Source organism: Anopheles arabiensis, chromosome 3 (assembly GCF_016920715.1).
Source record: "Anopheles arabiensis isolate DONGOLA chromosome 3, AaraD3, whole genome shotgun sequence".
Taxonomy (NCBI): domain Eukaryota; kingdom Metazoa; phylum Arthropoda; class Insecta; order Diptera; family Culicidae; genus Anopheles; species Anopheles arabiensis.
In genome coordinates this window covers 35,751,954-35,776,957 of record NC_053518.1, presented here as the reverse complement: position 1 = coordinate 35,776,957, position 25,004 = coordinate 35,751,954, and the positions used below count along the sequence as shown (strand labels likewise).

Genomic DNA, 25,004 nt, shown 5'->3' with positions numbered 1-25,004 from the left:
AAACTCAAATGATTGTACTCTATTTCTAAGTAATGATCTAATGAAAACTATGTGTTAGGCGTGCAGACAAAGGAACTATGCAATTTTGTGAAACTTTATATATTCAACTCTTGATGAGCTACATACTTTTGTGATTTCATATGTAGCCGTAAAAGAAAGAAAAAATGTAAAAAAAATACAGATTTTAGAAACTCCACAAAGAATCGCTTGAAATTAAGTACAACCAAAATCAACAGCCTATGAAAACAGGAGAACATCTTTTTTTCTGATTTTTGTGTGTGTGTTTTTTTAAGTTCAATCAATTCTAAAAGCTCCAACAAACTCAAGACAGCAGTACCCGAAAACCACTTGCTTTGCTAGCAAAACATCGCAAGATCGGCATCATTTATCAGCTTCATATCAAGTAGGCTGATTTTACAAAAGTCACCTACTATCAAACACATCAACACCGGCCAGCATGCAAAAAGAGAGAGAGCGAACGAGAGAGAGAAAGAAGGAACGATCGAAAAAAGAAAGTCAGCATTCGCAACACAATTCCGGTCAGCAAACTCGCAGCATGTGGCTTTGCGTGAAACAATCTCTCGCACGCTTCTCGCCGCCCAATGACTTTCCGGCGGAACCACTACGGCACCGTTAGTGGTGTAAGTATGTCGAACCCGATTAAACCGTGCGTAAACGAGCGGTACCATCGCGAGCGGTCGGGCATCCTGCTCCATCGCACACACAACCTTTACCTGCAGCCCCGTATGAATGAATGTACACAAAGAGGGACGCAAGGACGAAAGACGGCTGCTGCATGAATGAATGAATGAGAGTCGCTTGATGGTGTGCGTGTATGTGTAGCGTAAGCGTCGGAGCGACGACAAAACGATAGATTCGTACGCAAACTCCACGCCCCTCGCTATAGCAGTGTGAGTGTGTGTGTATGTGTTTGCGCGCGTGTTGGGTTGCAAGCAATGAATATATCATCAGATAGGCCACGCCCCCGACGGCAAGGATATGGCGTCCATTGCTCGGTAAATAGCGCGTCCCATCCTGTCAGCCGCTCAACGGGTGTGCGTTGCAAAGTTGCATCGCGCTACAGTGGACGAGTAGATTTAGGCAGCGAGCGATGGAGCGTAATTGTGTAACGCTGAACACTTGGCGTGGCTTGGGAATAAGGCCCAAGCAAGAAGAAGCGGTAAAGATGGTACCCAACTCAATTGCGGTTGCCACACAGCAGTCGGTCAGGTCGGATTTTACGTGCCTGACAGCGCGAACCACCCACCCAACCCCTTCCAACGCGGCATGAGAACGCGGTTCCTTCCACCGAACCGAAGCGCCACCGAAACTCTGACATACGGGATGTGTTGGGATGTGACTGCAGCGTTTTTGGTCCAGGGATCATGGGAGCATGACGAACATAAGGCTGCTTCACGAGCGACGGCCGGATAGGTCGGTCGGTGTTCTCGCTCTTGCACCCCTTGCTGTGGTGCACACTACGAGCACTACCCTCTGTACGCAAACGAAGCTAGGGGATGACTGTGTCTGAGTGTACGTGTGGGCCGGAAGGACATGAAGCTAACGACGAAAGGCACCGACGAATCCGTGGTTAGCTTCGGCAAAAGCGATGAGCAGGGGGAAGGTCGGCAAGTGCGGGCAGACATCATCTGGTTCCAAGTGCCTCCTCTGGGTAAAGGCTGGGCAGAGCCAACGTGCACTAGGCTGAAGTCAATGTTGCTATCAGTCGTTAAGCAGCTTCCATCGCAGGCAGTGCCGGTGTGACACAGTGGTGTGTCAGTGTCATCGAGTCAAACAACGACAACAAAAGAAGAAAAAACGGCGACTGAGTTTCGAAAGCGACGGGACTGAGTGAGACAGAGCTGTCAGGACAATGGATGACCGGAGCAGTGTGTGATCTTTTGCCTCAAATGTACTGTAGCAGCAGCAGCAGAAGCCAACGGTCACAGTGTACGCTGTGTGTTCGTGTGTACGAGTGACAAGAACCGGATCTAGGAAGGCTTTGACGTCGAGTGCACAAACAACGAGCTACCGTTTGGTGCGTACCGTGCTGTGCACCACGACAGTCAGCAATAATTAAAGCGGCAAATCGTGTGGCCCTACTCGAGTGCTCCGTATGAGGTGAGACTAGTCGAAAACAAAGCGCGGTAGTGTCTAGTGGAGTTCAGTTCGCTGAAAGAAATGATGTCACAAGGTGTCGTTATACCTTCAACGGGCTTCAGCGAGATGTGATTACCAATTTCGGGTACATCCCTTTCGGGCGTCTGGAGTGAGTGTGCGTGTCTGTTCTGGTTTCTTTTTTTAATTTCGATTTTGCTTCCAAAAATAGAATACAAAAGTCAAACAAGAACCTTCAGTGGAGGTGACGAACGTGTGGCTTTGACGCTAAAGTGACAAAACTTGCGACGGAAAAGGATATATTTGTACAGCTGAAAAAGTCAGCTTTAGCCACCGCGAGTGTTGTGCGAGTGAGTGAAGTGCTGTTCCAGTGTGTATTGTTTTGTGTTTTCGCGACGGAAAAGAACTGCCGTGCTTGGAATTTAGCTGCCTTGTTGTTGAAGCCTTTGGGGCAAACAGGCTCACGGTGGATTTCAAACTCATTTGGCAACCGCGCAGAATGGGAACAGGTACGGATTATGCCCGAAGTGAGTTCGTAGTAAATCATACATTTTGCTTCATATTTATTTTTGTTTAACATATTAATAACATAGTCTTCACATGGGTGTATCCGTGTTGTGATTCAAGAAAAAATCTTCCTTAAATCAAATCATTGATTGTGTTGCGCCTAAAGTAATGCAATTTGCATTACATTTTCTCATTAAAATCGCTTCTTTAGTAGCTACTAAACAGGCTAACATACTGAGAAAAGCAGTCAAACACTTAGGAGAAGTGTGCAAAACAGCTATGGAGCGCTCGGTTGTAGCGCTGTAGAAATTATAGTTAGATTTTTGCAAAAAGCACCGCGTGATGATTTAAGAGTTTGGAGTGATTATACACATGTTTTAGGATCCTAAGGAAGAAATTGTAATTAATCCGTAATAAAATTTATTCGCAATAACTATTCACTATACTGTTTCCTACGTCCTATCTGATTCAACATTCAATTTTTCTATTTCTTCACATCATCAACATTTTCTGACGTATTTACATATGAAGATTCTTAAGGGTGTGTTCAAAGTATTGGAATAAATCGTTTGACAAATGACTACATCCAGTGATTCAAGGCTGGTTCTTTGAATCAGATATAATGAGGGTAATTAAAGAAGGGGGTAATTTGATTACAAGGTAGTACTCAACACTATTTAAAAATGTTTATTTGAATAAGAGGCAAAATATTGCTGCAGAGAAGAAATAGTAGCGTAGAGAATGTAACATAGAAGAATGTTTACAGCAAATTTAAATTACAACTGAAATATTATTTCCTACAAACAATAAAAAACATGTGTTTAATCACTCCAAACTCTTGAATCACGCGGTGTTTTTTGAAAAAATATAGCTATAATTTCTACAGCGCTACAACGAAGCGCTCCATGGCTGGATGCAAAACTCCATAGCTGTTTCGCACACTTCTCCTAAGTGTTTGACATATCCCCTATATGCCTGCAAACCTCCATAGCAACGTTGTAAACATCCCCTTACCATTTCAAATTTCAAATAAAACAGTAATTTTAGAATCACAAGCCTTCGGTTTCTTTTGCAACAGTTCTTACAGTATTTATTTACTAGTTTATCATTTAAAATATTTGAATGTAATAAAAATATGTGAAATATTTACTAAATTCATTTTGCATTCAAGCTCAAAGAATCTACATTCTCTTAATCCTCATATCAATTGAATTTTAACAACATTGAAATCCCTTTTTGATGCACAAGAAAATCCCATCATTTGCAACAATGCGTAACAATTTACTGGCACAATGACATCGATTTAAAAGAAACATACGTTATAGCCACATTACACATTATCCTGCCCAATTCCTGGCCTACACGCTCACAGGCACACCCTTCAACTTACTACAATGCTTCAAACTTCACAACAAACACACCCCAAACTCCCTCCTCGGAATTGCACCGTAAGCACCAGTTTAACGCACCATCGCTCGAATGTTTTTCTATCGGCGTCCGGTATGCTCGAGAGCCGGGAGGCTCTCTAGGCCCCGACGCCTTTCCACTCGCCAAATCCCTGCGTAACGAGTGTTTTCCTTTCACAAATATTTAAAATTAAAACAAAACAATCGTGTGCTCTCTCCCAGCCCCCTGCTCGTGTGGAAGTTGTGGCAGGAATACGGTGTGAATATATAAAAAAGGCAAGGAACAACCAAAAGTGCTCCGTGCTCCGTACCTGCTTGTACGTCAAGCTCAAGGGCCAAAGTACCATGATTTTTGGAAAGGCTTCTGGTTTTATTTTTCTAAAATATCAAAAACTATCAACCCATTGCCATTAGACACACCTACTTCCTTTTCTTTACGAGGACGAGGTCAACTTCCGCCCCGGCTAACCAAAACCAAAGACAAACGCCAACAGTTCCATCGTTCTTGGAGCCCACTCACTCAAAAGGCCCAAAAGGCCGTAAGGCACGCTCCGGTTGGTGTCTCCGGAGTGAGGGGGATTAGAAACGCAAATAGCCTTTTCTTCCCCTTCACTCTTCCTTTTCCTAAATTTCGAACGGAACTGAAGAGCCGAAGAGTCAGTGTACTCTACCGGGAAAGGGTTTCGTCATGAGTGCGGGGGTTTTTCACCCCTTTTTCCCGTAGTCGAGAGACCGAGTGTGAAAGCCATCTCGATAATCGATTCGAGTGATGCAAGCCGACAACCAGCCGACCGGAAGGCGTTAGAAAAACATGAATTAAAATTTTGATTAATTTTTCAATGTTGGTTTTGCTGCCTGCGTCCAACGAGCCCTCCAATCCCTCTCTTGCAGCCATTTGGAACACCATAACCTCAAAGCACGTAGTATCCGTAGTACGCTCGGGATGTGGAATCGATGCCAGCCAACCGAGTCGAACGTTTGTTTATTGAATGTTTACCTATGACCACCCCCGGCCGCACCGGTGCGCCTCGGCTGCCAGCCTTTCCACTGCAAGCATTCTCACATACAGAGGGGATAGGCATGGAGGCGTCCACTACTAACCAGACGCCATTTTGTCAAAAGGTATGCCCCAGCGTATCACATCCCAATATCAGAAAGTTACGCAAGGTTGCACTTGCACAACTTCTCCCCGTTCGAGCGGTTGCAGCAAGGATTCCAATTGATTTATTGTGCCCAATACGACCTCTGTACGCTCCTTTGTTTGAACGGATTGATCGAGCATGTGCATAGTAGTGTGCGCGCGTGTGTGTGTGTTTGTATGACCGTTGTGGTGTGACGCCATGTTCGCTTGTCGGCTAATGTGTCCTCCGGTCCGTTCCAGGCAGGCAGAGAAGTGGCCGTTTGGTTTGATTTGGATGTCAGATCGATATATGATTCGTGCCAGGACGGTTGGGTGGCTCTGGTCCTTTCCCGATTGTAGCGCGTATGCACACCACGCAAACGGTGTGCAAACATTTTCCTTTAGTCGGAGCCGAAAAGTTGGCACACGGGCGCACAACACGGAGTGCATGGTTGAAGGTGGTATGATTGGTGCCGTGAGTTATATGGCTTTCTGAATGGAACGCTCAGATTCAAATGTAAATCTCACTGGTGGTAGCTTTCATGGGCCTTGTTTCCGGTAACAACCAAGAGAAAGTATATTTTTGTTTTACAGACTAATGTATATTTTCCATTTAGAACTGTATCACACTAAAGTGGAATGACAGACAGAGATAAAACTGGTGGCAATAAGAGCGGAGTAAGAGCGGCTTATAGTTTATATTATTATGCGCCGAAAGGTATGCAATTTTGATGAAAAAAAATCTGCTTTTTAACGACTAAATTACAGCGCCATAATTTATAGTCGGTCACTTGTCTAATATTACTAAAATTTAAGAACCAATAACCTTTAAATTACGATAAACAATACGACCTAATTTACGTATCATATTTGCTACTAGACTGAGAGTGACCCATTTTAAAGTGTAAAGATTTCATCGGTCCCTTTTTTCTTTGGTAAAAAAACACCCATCTTCATCCGCCCTAGAGCTGAAGCGTGAGAAGTGTTGCCACACGTCAAATCACAATACACAAAGTAAACGCAAAGACAGAGAATACCATGAGCGGTACAAGCAACTGAAGGATCACGCGACGCAAACGGCGAAAAAAGAGCAGGCAATTGAGCATGAGACATTGTAAAAACAATGGCATTACGCCTAGAAAATGCCGCGCTGGCTTACGCGGCCGTACCCGTGGCCGTAAATGAGTGTTTTCGCAAGCCATGATTTCCATCCTATTGAGGCACGTTTTGTGTCCCTTCGCTACACACACACATACACACACACACACCAAACGGTCAAATTGTCTACGCGTGTTGACTGTCCTGAATCCTCTTAAGAGGCAGTCGGCTCGATGCTGTCCCGAACAAAAAAAAAAAGGGTTGGCTGACTAAATAATTGCTTTATGTTTTTGCTAACACTTCGCACCCCTTTACCAATCTGAGCCTTGAAATGGAAATGGGTTCCTGTTTTTCACGCTGATTTTGTTTAACCAAAAAGAAAAAAGGTCCGATTCGGAGGTGAGAAGTGAAAATTGTGGCTCGTTCGTTTAGAAGCAACAAAAACGAACCAGCCAATGAAAGCTCATTAGTCAGTGATTTGGTCGACAGGAACGTAAGGAATGGAAGGCTCGGGCATTTTTCACTTCTCACCTCCGAATCGGTCCGCGTGATCCGTTTTTGGTTGAAGAACATCTCAATTATGTAGATGTTTATGTTTATGTAGATGCCTTAGTGTAGTACAGAGCATCAAAATGCCATCGTTTCTCCCTTAAATGTTATAAACGCGCCTAAAAGTATGCAACATGCATATAAAAACACCTAAAAGTATGTAATTAGATTAGATGTTAGTATGTTATATTGCCATAATAACCGTATAAGTATCTAGTTTCATTTGCAGCGTTACCTTTCATCATCTTCTCATATCTAATCGTTATTCTTCTCGTTTGTTTCCATCTTTCGCACCTGATCTATTGAGGTGACAGATTGCTAGACATACCGTGCAAAGTGTGCGGCGACCGCAGCTCGGGCAAACACTACGGCATCTACAGTTGCGATGGTAAGGTTTTTGTACCGGTGCGGTCAATGTAGCTATCATTGTAAAAACCCTCCTCTTCTCTCGGGCAGGTTGCTCAGGGTTCTTCAAACGCAGCATCCACCGGAATCGGGTGTACACGTGCAAGGCGGCCGGTGAGCTGAAGGGCCGCTGTCCAGTAGATAAGACCCACCGTAACCAGTGCCGTGCCTGCCGGCTTTCCAAGTGCTTCCAATCGGCCATGAACAAGGACGGTAAGTACACGGCACGACACGCTTGCCAAGAAGTGTTACCCTCCGTGAAGGTTTTGCTGAGCGTACGCCCAGTGAGGTGAGGACGTTGTTTGCGTATCGTTTGCATTTACGCATCGGTTCGCGTTTAGCAGTGATTACGCTGTGATGGAATGCTAATCAATTCCGAACGGTTGCGGTTTTTGGGGTGGGTGACGACGACAATTTTCCTCCCCACTGATCACACAAACAAACACACACACGCACGGAGACGGAGTGTCACTTCAGGAGGCTGACTCAGGAACGCCGTTCAAACGAACGCTGGCCTAGCGTGTAAACACAGCTGTCAGATTTCCACCAAGCGACCAGAATCCACCCGGAACCAGGCGGCACCGTACGGGGGCCTAATCGGCATTTTCCATCATTTTACGCCTCGCTTTTTTCATCCGCACCATCCGCTGCCGCCTTGGCAAACACAGCAAATGAAGCGTTCCATTACATTTTCCCAGCCACCGCCGTGCCAGCAGCCCATCCGTGACGTCTCCATGACCGTGATGGTTCTGTGTAGCGCCGCGACGGTTAACTTCACGGTGCTGAGTTTCGTACCATTTTTTTGTGCTCATTTCGTCCCAAGAAACAGTCCCGGGGCACGATCCGGGCTAGGCGTTAAGAACCTTGTCGCCAATTTGTTCACCATCGCGAGTGCGGGGTTGGGAAATACAAAGGCGGACGCTAAGTGCGGGCATTTGATGGAAAACCAAAAACGGAATCCCTGTAATCCCGCCCCCCCCCCACGACTGGAAAGCGATATTTTGCAGTAATGTCGCCTTTTAGCGGTTAGGCTAGGCGGTGTGTGGTGGCCGATAAGCGATAATGTTGGCACATTTTGTCATCCTGGAAGCCATATTTCGTGTCGCATGATGGGAAGCTTAGGGGTATAAGTTGGGTATGAAGAGGGGAAGCCTTTTTCTCTCTCCTTTCTATTTCGCTGCAAGGGGGATTGTTAGTGATTGAGCGAATCGAATCGAAATTCATTACGATCAAAAGGTATGTGGAGATGGTTTTTTACGATTATGGCTAACGTACCATATTAAGAAAATATAGAACATATTTTCCAGAAATATAAAAGGTTTACAGTGGAGCGCCGTTTATCCGGGTACCTTTTATCCGGCTGTCCGTTTATCCGTGCTGTTGAGAAATGACAGTTCAATACAATGGTGACATTTCGTTATGAGGAGGATATTTGAAAAAGCGGTTAAAAGAGCATATTGTCATTACAAAAGACCCTATAATTCAAGGCAAATTTCAAATATTCTTGTGGAAAAAGCATGAAGTTAATTAAAACTGGGTTATTTTTATCAAAAAATAAGATAATTTTCCAAAAATTAATCAGGAATTGGTGATAAAATATATCATTTGACTCATTATCCGTGTTATTCACATATCCGTGCGAGGACAAGTCCCGAGAAGCCCGGATAAACGGCGCTCCACTGTATTTTTAAACTAATCGTCGCATATTGGGATAAATATTCAGTCTTTGAAATATCAAAAAGACATCTTGTGAAGCGGCTTGCATATTTGCAATTGTAGTGCATACTTTTAGGCGAATTTGTAATCAATTTTCTTGCTAGGTTTCGAAGCCATTACCCAATTTGACATCGACATTTGCTCGAAATTGTATTGTATTGCTCGACTAGCACTCGATATGCCTGAAATTGTGGATTTGTGTGTGATCAACTGTGTTGAAAGCGCCAAGATTTTGTTAATCCGTAAATAAGACCTTCTTCTATTGATACACGATAACGTCCAGCTCATTTTACATTCATAGCTATCGATGAAGAACACAAGCAAACTTTGTGGGGCGTTATTTTGTAAAAATTCGGTGTTTTTTTAAGTATAAAATGGCTAAATCACCTATAATATCGATAACGATATAATATCGTTGTTTGCAAAACTAGAAGAAAGAATCAAAAAAATCGTGTAACAGTTGATTTTATGAGGCTTTTCTAAATTCCCTTCAACTGGTACAGTTTAAGGAATGTTTAAGGTTCCAATTTAAAGGAGTTTGCTCGAATTCCCAGTTATTCGTACTCGCAAATGTCAATTGGGTATGTTATACCGCGTATCAAATTATCTACCGCGTAATTCTCCATTGTCCAACCTCTGAGTACAAGCGTTTTCCTGTGTTTAAAGACAATCTTGGCAATATAGCGCATTTGCTTTATCATTTACATGTTATCATTACCATTACATGTTTGGTCTATTTGGTAATTTTACATCATCCAACGCTTGTTTCGGAACCTCTTTCAGGTTCAGTTGCAATATCATGATATTTTTCGGTGAACTCATGTGTTGACGAAGCATATTCTGAGATGCAGTTTTTGTATGAGAATTAATATTGTCAATTATTTATTTATTTATTTATTTATTTATTTCATACACAACCGACGGACCATTGTGTCTAATCGGCAACCTTATAATTAAATTAAGATATTTATAACAATGATCATTTATAACATATAAATAGACCTCTAGTTATAAGCTAACATTAAATGTGACGTAGACGCAATTTCTCCTTGAACGTAGAAGTAGACATACTGAAATCGTACAAATCTAACACTTCATTGAACTCGAGGGACATACGTATAATGGGGTGTCCCTGGCTATGGTTGTTACGGGTACGCGGTACACGGACATGGAAATTGGATCTAAGAATCCGACAGGGAGCGAACAAATTGATGCTGGCTAGTAATGCCGGAGAATCGATCTCTCCGTTAAGGAGCCGAAATATGAAAAGGCATTGGGCGTTTTTACGTCGAGAGCAGAGTGGTTCAAGTCCGAGAAGCAGACACCGCTGATGGTAGGTGGGCCGAGCGTGGTGGGATTGCCATGGAAGGAGTCGAACCGCGTACCTGGTGAGTCTCCGTTGAATGGCTTCGAGGCGATTGATGTCACCAACGCCGAGCGGGCACCAGATCGGACAGCAGTACTCCAGGCACGACCTTACGATGGCACAGAAGATAGACTTGACGCACATGGGATCGGTAAACTCGCTACAGGTCCGCGTAATTAAACCAAGTAGCTGATTTCCCTTCGCAACAACGCTATCAATGTGAGGGCGAAATGACATCTTCTGATCGAGTAGCACCCCCAGATCACGGATACATGTCGTGCGAGCCAAAGCCGTGTTGAGCATAGTGTATGTAAACGTAATGGGGTGACGGGCTCTGCTGAATGATATACACTGGCATTTATCAGCACACACTTGAAAGGCCTTTCTGCTGCACCAGCTATCCAGATTCTCAAGGATCATTTGAAGGCGTACACAGTCACTGTCGTTTCTAACTGGAGCGAATATTTTTACATCGTCGGCGTACATTAGGTGTTGGCCTGGCGGTAAAACGAAAGATAGATCATTTATATAGATGAGGAAGAGTAGCGGTCCCAAATTACTCCCTTGAGGCACACCGTAGGAGCTGGTGAAGGAGTGAGAACGATGAGATCCTATGCTTATGTAGTACGAACGACCAGTTAAATATGAACGCAGCCAGGTGATTTGCCAGTCGAGGAAACCGAGTTTTTTTAGCTTCGAAAGTATAATATCATGAGAAATACTATCGAACGCAGCCCTGAAGTCGATATATACTGCATCAACTTGAGTACCACGATCCATGTTGTCGAAGCAGTAGCCAACAAATTCAGCAAGATTTGTGGTGGAATATCTCCTTGGGAGAAATCCATGCTGACTAGGGCTCATATAGTTTTGAACTGCTGTGAGTAGCGGATTGTATAGAATGAGCTCAAACACCTTTGCACAAGCGCATAGGGATACAATGCCACGATAATTAATAGCATGAAGTCGACTGCCTTTTTTATGGATAGGAACCATTCGCGCGTGTTTCCAGGACGCAGGATACGTGCCACGCATAAGGGAATCATTAAATATGTTGGCAAGAATGGGTACAAGTGATGGACGGCAGTGCTTCAAAATGTATGCGGGAATATTGTCAGGTCCAGATGATGTAGATGGTTTTATATCGTTGAGTGTGCGCGCAATTAATGCTTCGTCAATTGTGGGAATAATAAAATCGATAGCTTCGGATGGAGTATTGCGGGTGGCCTCTGCTGGTGTGTTAGGATTGTGAACAGGAAGGGTGAATGCATCAGCGAAACGATTGGCGAAAGTGTTGCAGATATCGGATGTATCGATACTAGTTTCGCCATTGTAGCTAATTGACGGAGGGATACTACTTATATTGCGCCGTTTGTTCCAGAAGCTCCAGAATGTTCTTACTTTTGTTTTGCCGCGCTAAAAACTCTTCAAAAGCTACAATTCACTACCCTAGCGTATGACCATTACATTGCAATTGTCTTCTCTTTATCGTTCTATTTCGAGGGATAAAAGAGAACGATTTTCTTTCCCTACAATACACGTACACGTACGCTTAAACGCTTCACATTGTAATCCAGTCGGACCGCTCCAAATGTTCACAATTCAACTTGTTGATGACCATTGTCCAGCTAATCCACCTATCTCTATCACACACACAAGCACAGCCTTCCACGACAGCTGCTTCGAGTTTTGCTGGATCCCACACCGGGGCAAGATTGACCAAAAGAGGGTCGCCCCATCGAGCAAATCGAATCCATCGGTCAATCGATGAAGCATCGTGACGAATCGCCCGCTGCCGTCTAACGAACCGTAAGTGTTCGCGAGGCGTAGCGAATCCTGTGTTGACCTCGATGGCTAATGTTGTACCTTAGCCGTGTTACACTTTGCTCCCGGTTTTTTTTTTTTTGCGCCCCGCCAGTTGATCCAACACCCACGCGATTTCCGAGTAGGAGAATTAGAAATTCTCAGTTGGTCCAGGGTCCGCTGCATTCGTTTCCCCATGTTCGAGAGATAGAGTGATGGAAGCTGCTGCTGCCGCTGCTGCGTATCGAGGTTTTCCCAATGCCGTGGGAACCTGGCTGACTGTTTATGAAGTTTTAATGCCGCTCTGCCACAGACCGAAACCAAAAGCGGAGAGAAAAAGAAAAAAAAAAAGTCCCCCGGAAAATGAAGGGAAATGAAAAGCCGAAACATAAAATTTGAAGGGGTGAAACGATGCCCCTAATTTGCCCATATGACGCACGCCAGGGATATGTGCTCATCGGGATGAGAGATTGATCCTCCTGTACCTGTGCGCGGTGGAGAGGAAGGGCAGCGATAGAGAGAGAGAGCAATTCGTTGCGCTAGGTGACCGGGATGAACCCGGAAATGCATCCTCACATACACAGAGAGGGAACAGCATTAACACCCTCGAAGCGAGGGTACAAAAGTGGGTTTTGTTTTGATCGCGCACCAAATTAATTATAAATTAGCTAATTTCGCTGTTAAGCCACCCGAGTGCTTTGCCGGAGGGATGGAGTGATGTGGCGTGGGTGATGTGAGCCACAACAACTCCATCTCATGCCCCTCACTCGCATCACTCTCGGTGAAGTGGGGTGAATTTTGCTCGGTCACGAAGGCGAAACAGGGCAGCATATGTGTGTATGTTAGAAACGATTTGGCTAGAGCATGTGAGAGCATGCATGTAGCAAGTAAATATTTATGTCCTCGCCAAACACGTCAGACACCACCCACACACACACAAAAAGGGTATCGCGTTTTCAGTTGAGCGCGGCAAGCACCACACCAAGTGTGCCAATTCCCAGCGATACTTTACCGATACCCGGGTTTTCGACCCAGCACACACCTACCCTTAACCCATCCCTTCATCTCATTAGAAGCCATTCCACCGCGGGGTTAGTAATACCAGACGGCAATGGCAGCAACGGCCAAACAGTGTTGGGTTTTTGCGTGCCGTCGCGGGCGGGTCATGAATCTTTTTGATGATGCGAGATATTCAACACCACCGCCACCGCCATTTCCTCCTATGTTTTTCATCTTAATTCGCGCACCCTGTCGGGTGTTAAGTCCGTGGTCGGCTTTTCCACATCGCTGCCCCTTTCATCGCTGCTACCGCTGAAGGTATTCGGGTGGAAAACAACGACACACATCCGTAAGGTCGGTTTCATCGCTTCAAACAACCATTCGAATGTTTGTATGTTTGCCACCCAGATACACACACACACATAAACACGCATGCGAAATGTTGCAATGTTTCAATGATGCCGAATTTGTCAGACATTTACGGGTTGTGTGTGTCGGTGTGTTATCCTCTCTCCTTCATTCCCTATTCCCGGATCAGTTGTACAAGCGTGTGCATACAAGCGGCGGCAGATTAGGAAAATCTGCACCAATGCACTGTGCTTGCAAGCTATTGCACCGTGTTTGCTGGCGTGGCTTAAGCGGGGAAGAGTAGGTAGATTGTGAGGCGCGTTCAATATTTACCCGTCAAACGATTTGATGATCTTTCGGCACTTATTTGTCGTTGCCCGATCGATCAGCCAATCATGCATGCAGGGGGGGTGATGGTGTCCGTACGCTTTGTTGTGGATTATTATATTTGCTCCGCGTTTAGAACATTGAAAGAGAGGCACTCGCATTGAAATATTATTTGTAGAGGGATAAAACATTATTCTACTGATGCTGCACAACTATTGATAGGCAGCGGATGGAAATCTAATATCTGTTGCCGCTTTTATGCTAAAAATATTCGAGATAGCATCATTAGCTCGGTCGAAAATGGTTGTTTCATTGATTTTCATGGCGTATAATGGCTAAACATTGTATCATGATACGAACAAGGCCAATCGTATGAAATATCTAATAAGTAAACCAATTTTGTCTTGCAAATTGCCTATATGTAGGCGTATTCAATGCAATTTTTGCTGACAATTATTGAATTAACGAATAAAGTGTTATCAGTGTTAACTTTAAAAAAGCATCACAAAAATCACAAAAATGCATATTTCTTTCGTCAATGGTTTATGTGAGAGTATACATTTATGTATTTTACAAAAGAGCAAAGCGCCTAAAAGTATGCAAGGAACGTGTGCCATAAGGAGCATGATTAATCTTCTAGCAAAAGATGGTTCACAGTGAATGTCAGGAGGTAACTTCAAATCATCTAATAAAGGAATTTATATCCCTTGATATGAGGTTAGAACAGGAAGACCATACACATTCCGTCCTCTCCACAAAATACATTCTTCTGTCATTTTAGCTTTCACGGATCCCTTTCACTCGCTCAGCAAATGCTGGTCCCTCTTAGCACGATTACCATACCAGCATGCCTGTTAGCTTAACCAAATTGCGAATAAATCACATCGTCAGCCTCAATACCGCCATCATTTGAATGATTCTTCCTTCTTTTCCACCTTACAATCCCCCGAATTCATTATTCTGAGTCTAAAAGTTGAGCAAGATTTCCCATTACGAACCAGTGTCCCGCATCTGTGCCGGTCGCTGCTACGGTTTACCGAGGATATTGTCTTACCGTACACACACACACACATACCTTCACTCTTCACTTAGCCTCTAACGGGATAAGAAAGTCCCTCATGTGTAGTAGCAAACCAAGCAAACGAAGGGGCACACCACGGTACGGGGGTTCTATCTTAAATTGCACCACACCACAACTCCAACTCCTTTGCAACATCGAGGTTTCTTCGCCCAGGCCCGGGTTCAATATTTGAGTTTGAGGTCTTGCTCCTTCTTCTTCGTAAGAGTTTCACGCACAAGTGGATCGTCACCGCACAGGCAGAGCGAGGGGGTACAAGTTTTGCATAAAAGTCTTAAGTGTCGCAACATCAAGAAACCAGGAAACCGTTTGATTCTCGGTTTTCCTTCGTTGATATCGTGAACTAGTGAGGAATGGAGGATGGAGGGGTATGGAGCGAGAAAAAAAACTTTTTAATTCTTCAGGCTCACAGCAAACCCTGAAATTATGCTCGCGGCTCGATATTTTCTCCACACTTTTGGTTTCGGCTGCTCCAGCAAAAACGCTCATTACATGGAAAGGATTTAAGATCCTACGGCGTCAAAAGTTAGGCGCAAGTAAGTGTCGGCCACATAGCGACCCTTCTGTGTGTCTTTCCTTTCATTGCCTTAAGCGGGGTAAAAAGATGGGATCTTGCCTTTTTTGTCTCATGATTTTAAATCTGACAGAATCTGTTTGGACTAAAGAAATGATCCGCACTCGAAACTGTTCCTCTCTAAAGAATGGATACACTTTTGTTAGATCTTTGTTCATTTTTTCCTGTGTCTGTATTCTTTGAAATGAAACACATCGCCTCCTTCTATTTATACATCGGCTTAATCCCTCCCTCCACCTGGGAAAATCTTGCCCAAATCGCCATTCACACCATCCGGAACACTTGACATTGCCCGGAGTTGAAAAGTAAATCGCTCGCAAACATTAAATTTCGATCCAAAGCGCCGATAGAAAGGATTATGCCCACTTCATTGCAAACGCGTCTAATACGAGGCTTTCCCCTTCTCCATATAAGATGCGTTCCCCTCCTATCCTTAGCCTCTTCCTCCTTCGCGACCTACAGAAACGCGGTGGTTTTTTTTTTCTTGGTTCACCTCCTATCCCTTTTGATCAGCTGTCGGCTTTCCCAGGGCATTTCACCCACTGTCATGTGTTAAGTCATGTGTCAAAATGTTACAATACGCACCACTCCGTAACGAGAAGGTATACAGGACGGGGGCTTGCGAAGGTGTTTTGGGATGTAGCAAAGCACAGCATCCCTAAGCCGCTTTTCACTTTTCCCGTTCCTAATCGAGGGAGCTGCTCATCGAAGTGCCTATCATGACGCTCATGTTGATGATGCTGATGATCCGAATCGATTGCTATTGAGCTCGTCGTCATGGGTAGCAATTAACCACACCGGTGCCCGTTTTCCTGTTGCGGTGCTAGTAATCGAATAAAATTGCCACTCTCTCTCTCTCTTTCTCTATCCCTTTTCCGAAAGCAAATGAAGTGTTAAACGCAAACAAAACTTTTCGGTAAGATGATTCTACGGGGACGAGGTGCAGTGAAGCGTTCTAGTGAAGCAAATCGAGCACAAAACCCCGTGTCCGATCGGTTTTGTGTAAAATGTTGTTTATTCGATCGTATTTTTCACATGACCTAATTGTGATTAGACAATCCCCTGTGGGGATATCGGTGTACGATAAGTTGTCCAAGCATAAAACACTGGTTAGGACGTTTCGTTACATCGCATAAATGCAAGGAGATAAAATAAAGATGTCACACTCGATAAATCAATGTGATTGTTTCTATATACAGCCCGATGCGAAAGGGTGCTTTTAGGTAAACGTTATTATTTGCCATAGGCAACATACCACGAAAGATTGCCTAACTTCTGGCCTAACGAAAGCATTACAGATATATATCCCGTTGAATAATGCGCTCAAATGCATTCAATTCACAGTAAGTTTAATCATGTTCCGTGTTACTGCCGTTATTGTTTCAACAGAATCCAATTAAACTTTTTCTTGTTTCTCGGTTGTAACATATAACAAATCGACCAGTGAAAACGAGATACGAACACAATCGAAACCGCTTGCGGGCCATCCAATTGAAAAAGTGCATTTGAAGAATCGATGCAATCGCCCCGCTAAATTACAAGAAAGCGAAGAAAACAAGTTGCTTCCACTCGAACGAGAACATTCGAGCGCGCGAAAATGGATTAAACCACCCGAGGGCAAATGGAGAGAGAACGCAAAAAAGTTCTTCCGTGCCTTCGGTTTCACCATAACCTCCTGCCAACTTTCATTTCCGTTTTTAATGCTTCTTATGGTAATGCAATTGTACAGCTCATCAAAGCTCCAAGCAACTAGCTCTATCTCTCTATTACTCGCTGACTAATTAAACTTTGCTGCGTTCTTTTTTTCCCCCGAACTGTATAGCCGTCCAACACGAGCGTGGCCCGCGGAAACCGAAACTCCAGCACCTGCAAGCGAACGGGGGCCACCCGGGCCATCCCCATCTGGCCGGCCCGTTCGTGAACAGTGCATCGTACGGACACGCAATGTCCCACTTCCCGCCCGGGCTGCACCATTCCGCAATGGCCGGCTCGAACGCGCTGCTGCACCATCCCCAGCCGCTCTCCTTTGCACCGCTCGGCCACCATATCGGTCCCTCGTTACTGCCGCCGGTCAAGCTGGAACAGAACAAGTTCGAGTTTAGCCTCGGTACACCGAACGGTAGCAACGGTGGCAACGGTGGCGGTGCCGGTCAAATGCCGGGAGGCACGAACCTGCTGTCCCCGATTAAGATCGAGCACGGCAAAATGATGACGTCCGTCGGTGGGTTCGAGTTTTCCGCGGCCGGGCACGTGCAGCACATGTACAAGTCGCTGGAACCGATGCCCCCGTCGCCGACCGATTCGAAGAGCTCGATCAGCGTGGACTCGCCGTCGGAAAGTTTGACCAGCCCGCACTCGACCGTGGACGGTAGCTCGAGCGTCCTCAGCCCGACCCCGATCAACGCCACCAGCCTAAGCCTTCCGTCCCCGCTGTCGCAGAACGGTGTGCTCGACATCCTGATGAGCACGGACAAGTGCCAGGAGTTTATCCAGTACCAGATGCACAACAGCAGTATTGCGTTCCCTGGGTTCACGCCCGTTAGCAGCGCCTCGAGTGGAATTTCGGTCGCACCGCCGCTGCCGCCACCCACGCATCAAGGTGGACCGCCGCCATCGTCACTCGCGCCATCACACCCACCAGGACAGTCTGCCTCAACAGCGACAGCTTCGCCCACGGGACTGGCGCATCCACAACCAACGGCAGCAGCAGTAACGCCACATCCACCACCACCACCGCCACCACTCGTTCCCCATCCGATCGCCCTGACTGCACTGCCGCCCGAGGGTCCAACCATCATCAGGCTTCCTACCTGGGAGATTTTGCAGGTTGGTTTGTCTTACGTGATTTAGTTAATTATTGTGCAAGTATTTTAAGAAGCGCTTTTTTGCCATCTCAAAGGAAACTACGGCCCGGTTACTGTTTATGTCCGTCCGATGGGTGAGGTGCTTGATCCCGTTCCAAACACTCTCCAAAAATGACCAACACCTACTGCTACAGGTAGGCACACACCATCAGACATTCATCTCTTGCTCATGTCTTCATTATCATTTTCTTTCAAAATAAATAATCATATGCTTTACTTTTTTTGTCATTTCGCGTTACCGGTTCAGGAATCGTGGAAAGAGCTGTTCCTTCTCAACTTTGCCCAGTGGAGTGTACCGTGGGATCTGAGCGGACTGCTCGATTCGCCCCAGGTGCGGGACCGGTTGCCACCGGACGCAGCGACCCAGCTCGAGATGAAGACGATGCAGGAGATTCTCTGCCGCTTTCGCCAAATTTCGCCCGACCTAAGCGAGCTGGGATGCATGAAGGCGGTAATCCTGTTTTCACCTGGTGAGTAGATGGCCCTAAAATGATAAATCAAAGTGCTCATTAGAGGGCATGAACTTTGATGACTTTCTGAACTGATACTGAGCATAATAATACTTGATTTAACATAATGTTACCCTTGCACCACATGCTCGTAATAACGTTTATCTCGTAATTTCCTTCGTCCCATTCCTATACAGAAACGTCCGAACTGTGCGACGTCCAGCCGGTCGAGATGCTACAGGACCAGGCCCAGTGCGTCCTGTCCGAGCACGTGCGCGTTCGCTACCCGCGCCAACCGACCCGGTTTGGGCGGCTTCTTCTACTCCTGCCGCTGCTCCGTACCATCCGGTCCACCACCATCGAGACGCTGTTCTTCAAGGAAACGATTGGTACCGTGCCCATCTCCCGGCTCCTGATCGACATGTACCAGATGGAAAAGTACACCGATCTGGAGGGTGGCGGTGGCGGTGGTGGTGGTGGTGGTGCAGGGACACCACCTACACCGAACGGTGCCCTTACGCCAAAGGCATAAATCGGTGCGACAGACTTCGGGTTTGCTTTTTTTATTTTCCCTGTCCTGTTTTTAAGAGAAGCAGAAAACCTAACCGCGCACAACAACGCTTCTCATCGCTGTCCCAATTGCTGCAGTTTGCATGTTACTGAGGGTAAAAGTATTTTTCCAACGCTTCCGGCTGTTTGAGTTTTATTCCGCACGGTTACAGTTGTGCCCAGGATTGGGGATGTTCTTTTGTTTCTTCCTGCCTAGCTTCACTTTATTTCGCTCAATTTCACGTGTCCTCGTTTTGCTGATTACATGGTGGGCAACAACTTTTTGTCCTCAAGTGAAGTAAAAATAATGTAGCAAAAAAATAAATGGTACCACACCACATCACCATCCCGTCTAGAAATCAGTCGGTGCGATCAGGTTCTCAGAAATGTTTTTATGGCCGTGAAGAGGTAGATAAAAACCACACAAGCACAATTGGAAAAACAATTTAGCTGACCGCGATACCGATGTTCGGTGAAATTGTGTTATTTTTTAATTTGCAGAATAAATCTAGGAAAAATATTGCGCGTGAAGAGGAATTGTGCGAGCTGGTTTACTTTCAGACTCACCTACAAAGGTTGAACGCGCTTCTCCGAATATAGCGACTAGCCAGATAAGAAAAGTCGAGCTAGCAAGACATGAAGCAGAGAAACTGATGTAGCGGAAAAATCATACTCCATTGTGGGTACAGGTACCGTTGTCCAAATGTAATCTGTTTTTGGTACATCCTTTCCGCCCCAGTAGAGCAAACCACAGGCAAACAGCAACCATATTGCGGATGATGATAACCAGTTTCTGTTTTGTAAAATGTTGTACATTTTTAAAGCGTAATTTAATCTAGAAATGAATCATACATGAACTTATGGAACGGCGAAACTAACTGGTGTTAAATGTTTGCATTAAAAACGAAAGAAATGATCAGTTGAATGAATCGCTCGGAGAACACAAAGGTGAGTTTTGATGCATCTTTACCAAACTGATAACACAAATGACTGTGAAATACATACATTTAGACAAATAAGTACAATATACAATGTTTCGTTCTAAATGTAAGTTGTTTGTGTTGAAATAGCTTCTTTTCGCCGATTCCAAATCGTTTACCTTAAACATCGCAAATCTCTTCGCAAATCCGTAAAAAACATCCCACAAACTACCCAACTGCATGTTTCGCTATTTTGTTACAATCCGCTTACGGTCACATACACAGCGCTTGTTGCTTGTCGGTTTCATGTTTCCGGCTCAAACACACCCGTCTAACGGAGCTCCTGTCCGTTAGCTTATCAAAAAGAGACTTTCAGACCGAAATGGTAAACAAAATACCGGAACATTAGTACCGCTGGGTGAGAAAAACTTTTCCCTGCACACCACTACACACCACACACACACAACTGGTAAGCGTTTGGAGCGCGCTTGCCAAAGCTGGTTGCTATTTTTCACTTGCCTTTTTTTGTTGTTGCTTCTTCTATGTTTCCCATGGGGTTTTGGTTGCTGTTTTGTTTTTCTTTCTCTATTGCCCGGATTGGATGGGGATTTTTTTCAACCTTGGACACGGGCCCGGAAGTACAATAAATATTATTTCTGCACTGTGGTACAAGGATCAGTATCGTCAGCTACCAAGACGCACCATCAGCAACATCATAGAGTAAGCAAGGAAGTGTACGAAGGATTCTGGGTAAAAGTTGCTTGTGCCATAGCAAACAATCCTGTCACTGACTCCAGCAGGATATGCTCCGTTTCTTCTATCTCTGCGTGAGTGTGTTCAAATAGTTGTATCACCACAGAAAATCCGAAACGTCCACCACCTGACGTTGCGTAGTTGGGATGTTGGGAAAATATGTTTCTATTTTTCTCCTATTTTGTTTTTCTCACTGCATAACTGGTTAGTTGATTACATCATGTTTACGAAAGGTAAGCAGGGTCATTTTTTCCGGATGCCTAAAGGTTTTGTTGAGTTGTCACAGCGCTCATAAGATAGTTTGTGGAGTGAACACGAATGAGCTGGGAGATGTTTGATATTTGAATCAGTACCGGCCTCAGCGTAAGTATTTCACAATAATGTATCAATCAATAATGCTCTCTTTGTGAAATTCTCCCCGCTCTCTTGAAAGCTTTGTAAACAGCTTAGCAAAAAGTCGATTTGTTTAACTTTAAATGATCAACTATACCAGGGCAGCCTACACCAATGGAAGCTCGACATCGATTCAGTACGCTTTTTCATTGGAATTGACAATCGGTGATGGCTTGCTAGCGTTTTGACGTAAGATTTTGCACTCAAGTGTCTTCGCTAGAAGTGATGCACCCATCACAAAGTAGATCAGTATAAATATCTCTTCACTTCTGTAAGATTGTAAGAATGTACATGTGGTCCAACTCCCGAGCAGGAATCCTTTCAGTATTCATTCCATGTCCAGTGCATGTGTATGTGTCAGTACATCGATATATCTCACACAGACAAATAATTAAAACCTCAGACCTTCAGCCTCACACTCCAATCCGGCCCATTGCTCCGAAAGGGTTGCTTGCGGTTTACTTCCAAACCGGATACGAGACACGAGACCTAATTCTTTCAACCTAAGCCAAAAACATGATTTTCTAACTGTCTGACCAGAGAGCGTGTCCTGTGATCCGCTTCACAGCGCCACCACACAACAGCCCGAAGCTGAGAAGGAAGCGAAGCCCATTCCAGAACACAGACGGCCATCAGAACGTCACGTTCTTTGCTGCATTATAGATGCGCGTCCGGAACAAAAGGGCGTGCAAAGTGGAATTTAAATCCTTTCCCCCACTCAAACACCACCTTCCTGGACCGACCGACAGAGTACAACGGGTACCACAGCTAGCGAAGCAATTGCCCATTGAAGACATCAAATTGAACCGTACGAAGCAGAGTGGAGTAACAGAGTTCTGTGTCCAAATACTCTACTGGTGATGTAAAACGACAACTAGATTTTGCTCGATGTACGGATAGGGTGAACACACAGAATAAGCTATTACAAAGTATTACTTTCGACAGACAAATACCTCGACTACTCGACTACTCGATCCGAGCTGCAGCTTCCATTCGAAGCTTGTCCCCATCTTTCCCCGGGAGAATAATTTAACAGGATCTGAGGACCTGGGTTTGCTCAGCGGACACAGCCACCATTGCCCGAGACAATGGCCCATAGTACGTAGTCAGCAGTGGACAATAGTACATAACCAACTACTAAGGGCGGTAGAGAGGGGGGAGGTCTGGTTTTTTGTTGTTGCTTTTCAACTTCAACCAAAGGCTGCCCTCTGTCTTGCCGTTCCAGCTTCTTGATGGATGATGGAGGCATGATCCTTAATTGCCAAGTTCCACCACTTCTGTCTCCCGTGTCAATACAGTACCCGTAACGCGTTGCTGCATCCCTCTCTAGAGCCCACAGTGCCGCCTCACATTGGCAAAATCCCAACCTCTCCCTGTTGTAACGAGCGCTTTTCTTGCACACAAACACACAGACACACACATACAGACCACACGCCCCCTTTGCCACCATGTGGTGGAAGGCAGCAGGATCCTGCACATGCTCTCTGCTACGCACCAGCCCTGCGCAGGTGTTTTTTCCCTGCTTTGTTTTGTTTTGTCGCAACGAGGGAAGTTACACGATTTTGCCGTCGGGATGTCATTTTGGTGCTGGTTCACCATCCGCTTCACAGCCACTGGAATTGCAATTGGAAGGAATAGCAAGATGATGGAGAGAAGGACGCTTATGTACATTAATCGAGGCGTATTGGCGGTATGTGTGTGTTGGTCGCCCGCCGAGGGAGATACCATTAGGCTCCGCCTACATTGACTGTCGGATGGTCGTCATGGTATAGCGGTGTGTATGGGCTCCCATGGCCCGCCACGTGCGCCTTGGAATGGCTTTTTCCCTTTCTCTGCAGGGCCCAACACCACCATCGCGCGCACCGTCGATGCAAGCCTGCAAGAGCAAGAGAGCGGACCCGGGGACTTGGGAACTTGAACTTTTGGGCTTGATTTTTTGGCAAACCGACCGTGGTGTACGAGTTCTATGTACACATTACATACGGCAAGCTCCGGCAAAAGTCGGAGTGCGCGCCATACTGTGTCGGCAAAATGGGAACCCCGCCTCAGCAGGGTGGCGATAGCGGCCTGCCCAGCCAACGGAAGGTCATCGGAGGACAGCTCTCGGAGATTCAGTTCCGAGGATCCGGTGGCGGATTCGGTCAAGTTACCCCGGGGTCGGTTTGCGAATAATGAGCCCTTTTGTCAGCTTTTTGATAGCGATTATCGAGAGAGAAAGACACACACACACATAGAGATAGTGGCCAACGAACGGCTAAAGATGGAACACGAGGGTCACCGCGTAACTGAGACATCATCGGCGAACAAAAGGCGTCCATAGGCATCCAAACTGCCGACGGTGTTTTAAGGTAGAAATTACACGTGAAATAAACAAATTGCTTTCAAACTGACAGTAGATGTAGGTGTCAAAAACTCACGATATACACATTCACACGAATCAAAGTAGTCCATTTACTGCGCACGCTAGCAGCAGAATGGAGCCAGAAGCGTTGCAATATGTATTTGTGTGAGCATTCAATACACACAAAAACCTCAACATCAAATGTTATTGATTTTCGTGCAAACAATTTCAATTATCATCATCAACTTTAGACTTCCCATCAAGCGGCACAACACATGCAAAACTGACTGCCAACTAACGGCAAACAAAAGGTCCCTCCTCTTCTGTCTCTCTCTCTCCTTTTGCCCACATTCTGCTTCCACCAGTGTTAGACATATTTGTTCTATTTCAACAAAACAATACGAATGTACCATACCACCACGGTGGTTTCGATGCTCGATACAAAGCGCCTCACCACCGAATGGCAGCGAACAATGATTAGAAATGAAAGCAAATGTCCTCCACCACACACATACACACATCTGGGAGTATTTTTAGCTAAATAAATCCATGGGGCCTCTGTGGAGCCACAACACAATGACAACAGAGTATGGGGGGGATCGGAATTTTGTTTTTAGGAGAAGAAGGTGGCTGCTATACCACAAATAATATTTCACACATCACTATTGCGGGATATGCAAATATTGTGTGACCTCGTCGCAGAACCCCGGGCGCCAATGGTTTGTTGCCAACGGAACCCTGTTGTGCCAATCATTGGCAAACGGGTTTAGAATTTGCCCGCATACAGGAACAATTGCGAGTGGAAAATTCAATTCCACACTGATTAGAGTCATTTTTTTATGAATGAATTGTATGAATTTATATAACAGACAAATGTTGCACAATTCATGATGGAAAAGTGGAACTATGATGTAGTTTAGACATTTTTGGAACATTGATGAGCAATGTTTTGCAAAAAAAATCAGTTGAACTATACAAAAACCTAGTTAATTAAATTATCAAAGAGAATGATTCAACCACACAACACATTCATAAATATGGATAATAAGCAAATACAGTAGTTTAGACCAGGGGTCTCCAAACTTTTCAATTCGCGGGCCGCATTGCTTTGCAAATAACGTTGTTGAGTTACTTTTGGTAATGAGAACGTTTAAATCACGTTTTCATATGAAAATACTTTATGAACATTTTAAAATTCTGCATTTTTCTTTTATAGTAACTCGATGTTTGGCTAGATTTAGTAAAAATTAAAAATTTGATGAAAATTGTGAAACTAATATGATATTTGCATTATCCTGAGCAACATCACCGCGGGCCGCAT

At 45.0% G+C, this 25,004-nt stretch overlaps 2 protein-coding genes across 4 annotated transcripts in view; one reads left to right on the top strand and one right to left on the bottom strand.

The window, feature by feature from the left end:
* Positions 1–349: 349 nt before the first annotated feature.
* On the top strand, positions 350–20,150 carry LOC120901760 (nuclear receptor subfamily 2 group E member 1). 2 transcript variants are annotated; one of them, XM_040309987.1, is made up of 8 exons: positions 350–2,269; positions 2,330–2,627; positions 7,106–7,186; positions 7,255–7,416; positions 17,237–18,240; positions 18,314–18,412; positions 18,526–18,748; positions 18,925–20,150. In XM_040309987.1, the coding sequence occupies exons 2-8, from the start codon at positions 2,618–2,620 to the stop codon at positions 19,257–19,259; spliced, it is 1,914 nt and encodes a 637-aa protein (XP_040165921.1). In that variant the 5' UTR covers positions 350–2,269; positions 2,330–2,617; the 3' UTR covers positions 19,260–20,150. The 2 variants fall into 2 exon arrangements, with proteins under 2 accessions (XP_040165921.1, XP_040165920.1); XM_040309986.1 differs by having other exon boundaries at positions 350–2,627.
* LOC120901763 (glycosyltransferase-like domain-containing protein 1-like) overlaps positions 18,652–25,004 on the bottom strand; it is a 22,535-nt gene continuing 16,182 nt past the window's right edge. The window contains exon 6 of one of the 2 annotated variants that reach the window (XR_005739321.1): positions 18,652–18,762. The gene's annotated coding sequence lies outside the window, so the exon portion shown is untranslated. The remainder of the gene's footprint in view (positions 18,763–25,004) is intronic. The other variant, XR_005739320.1, reaches the window with a different exon arrangement.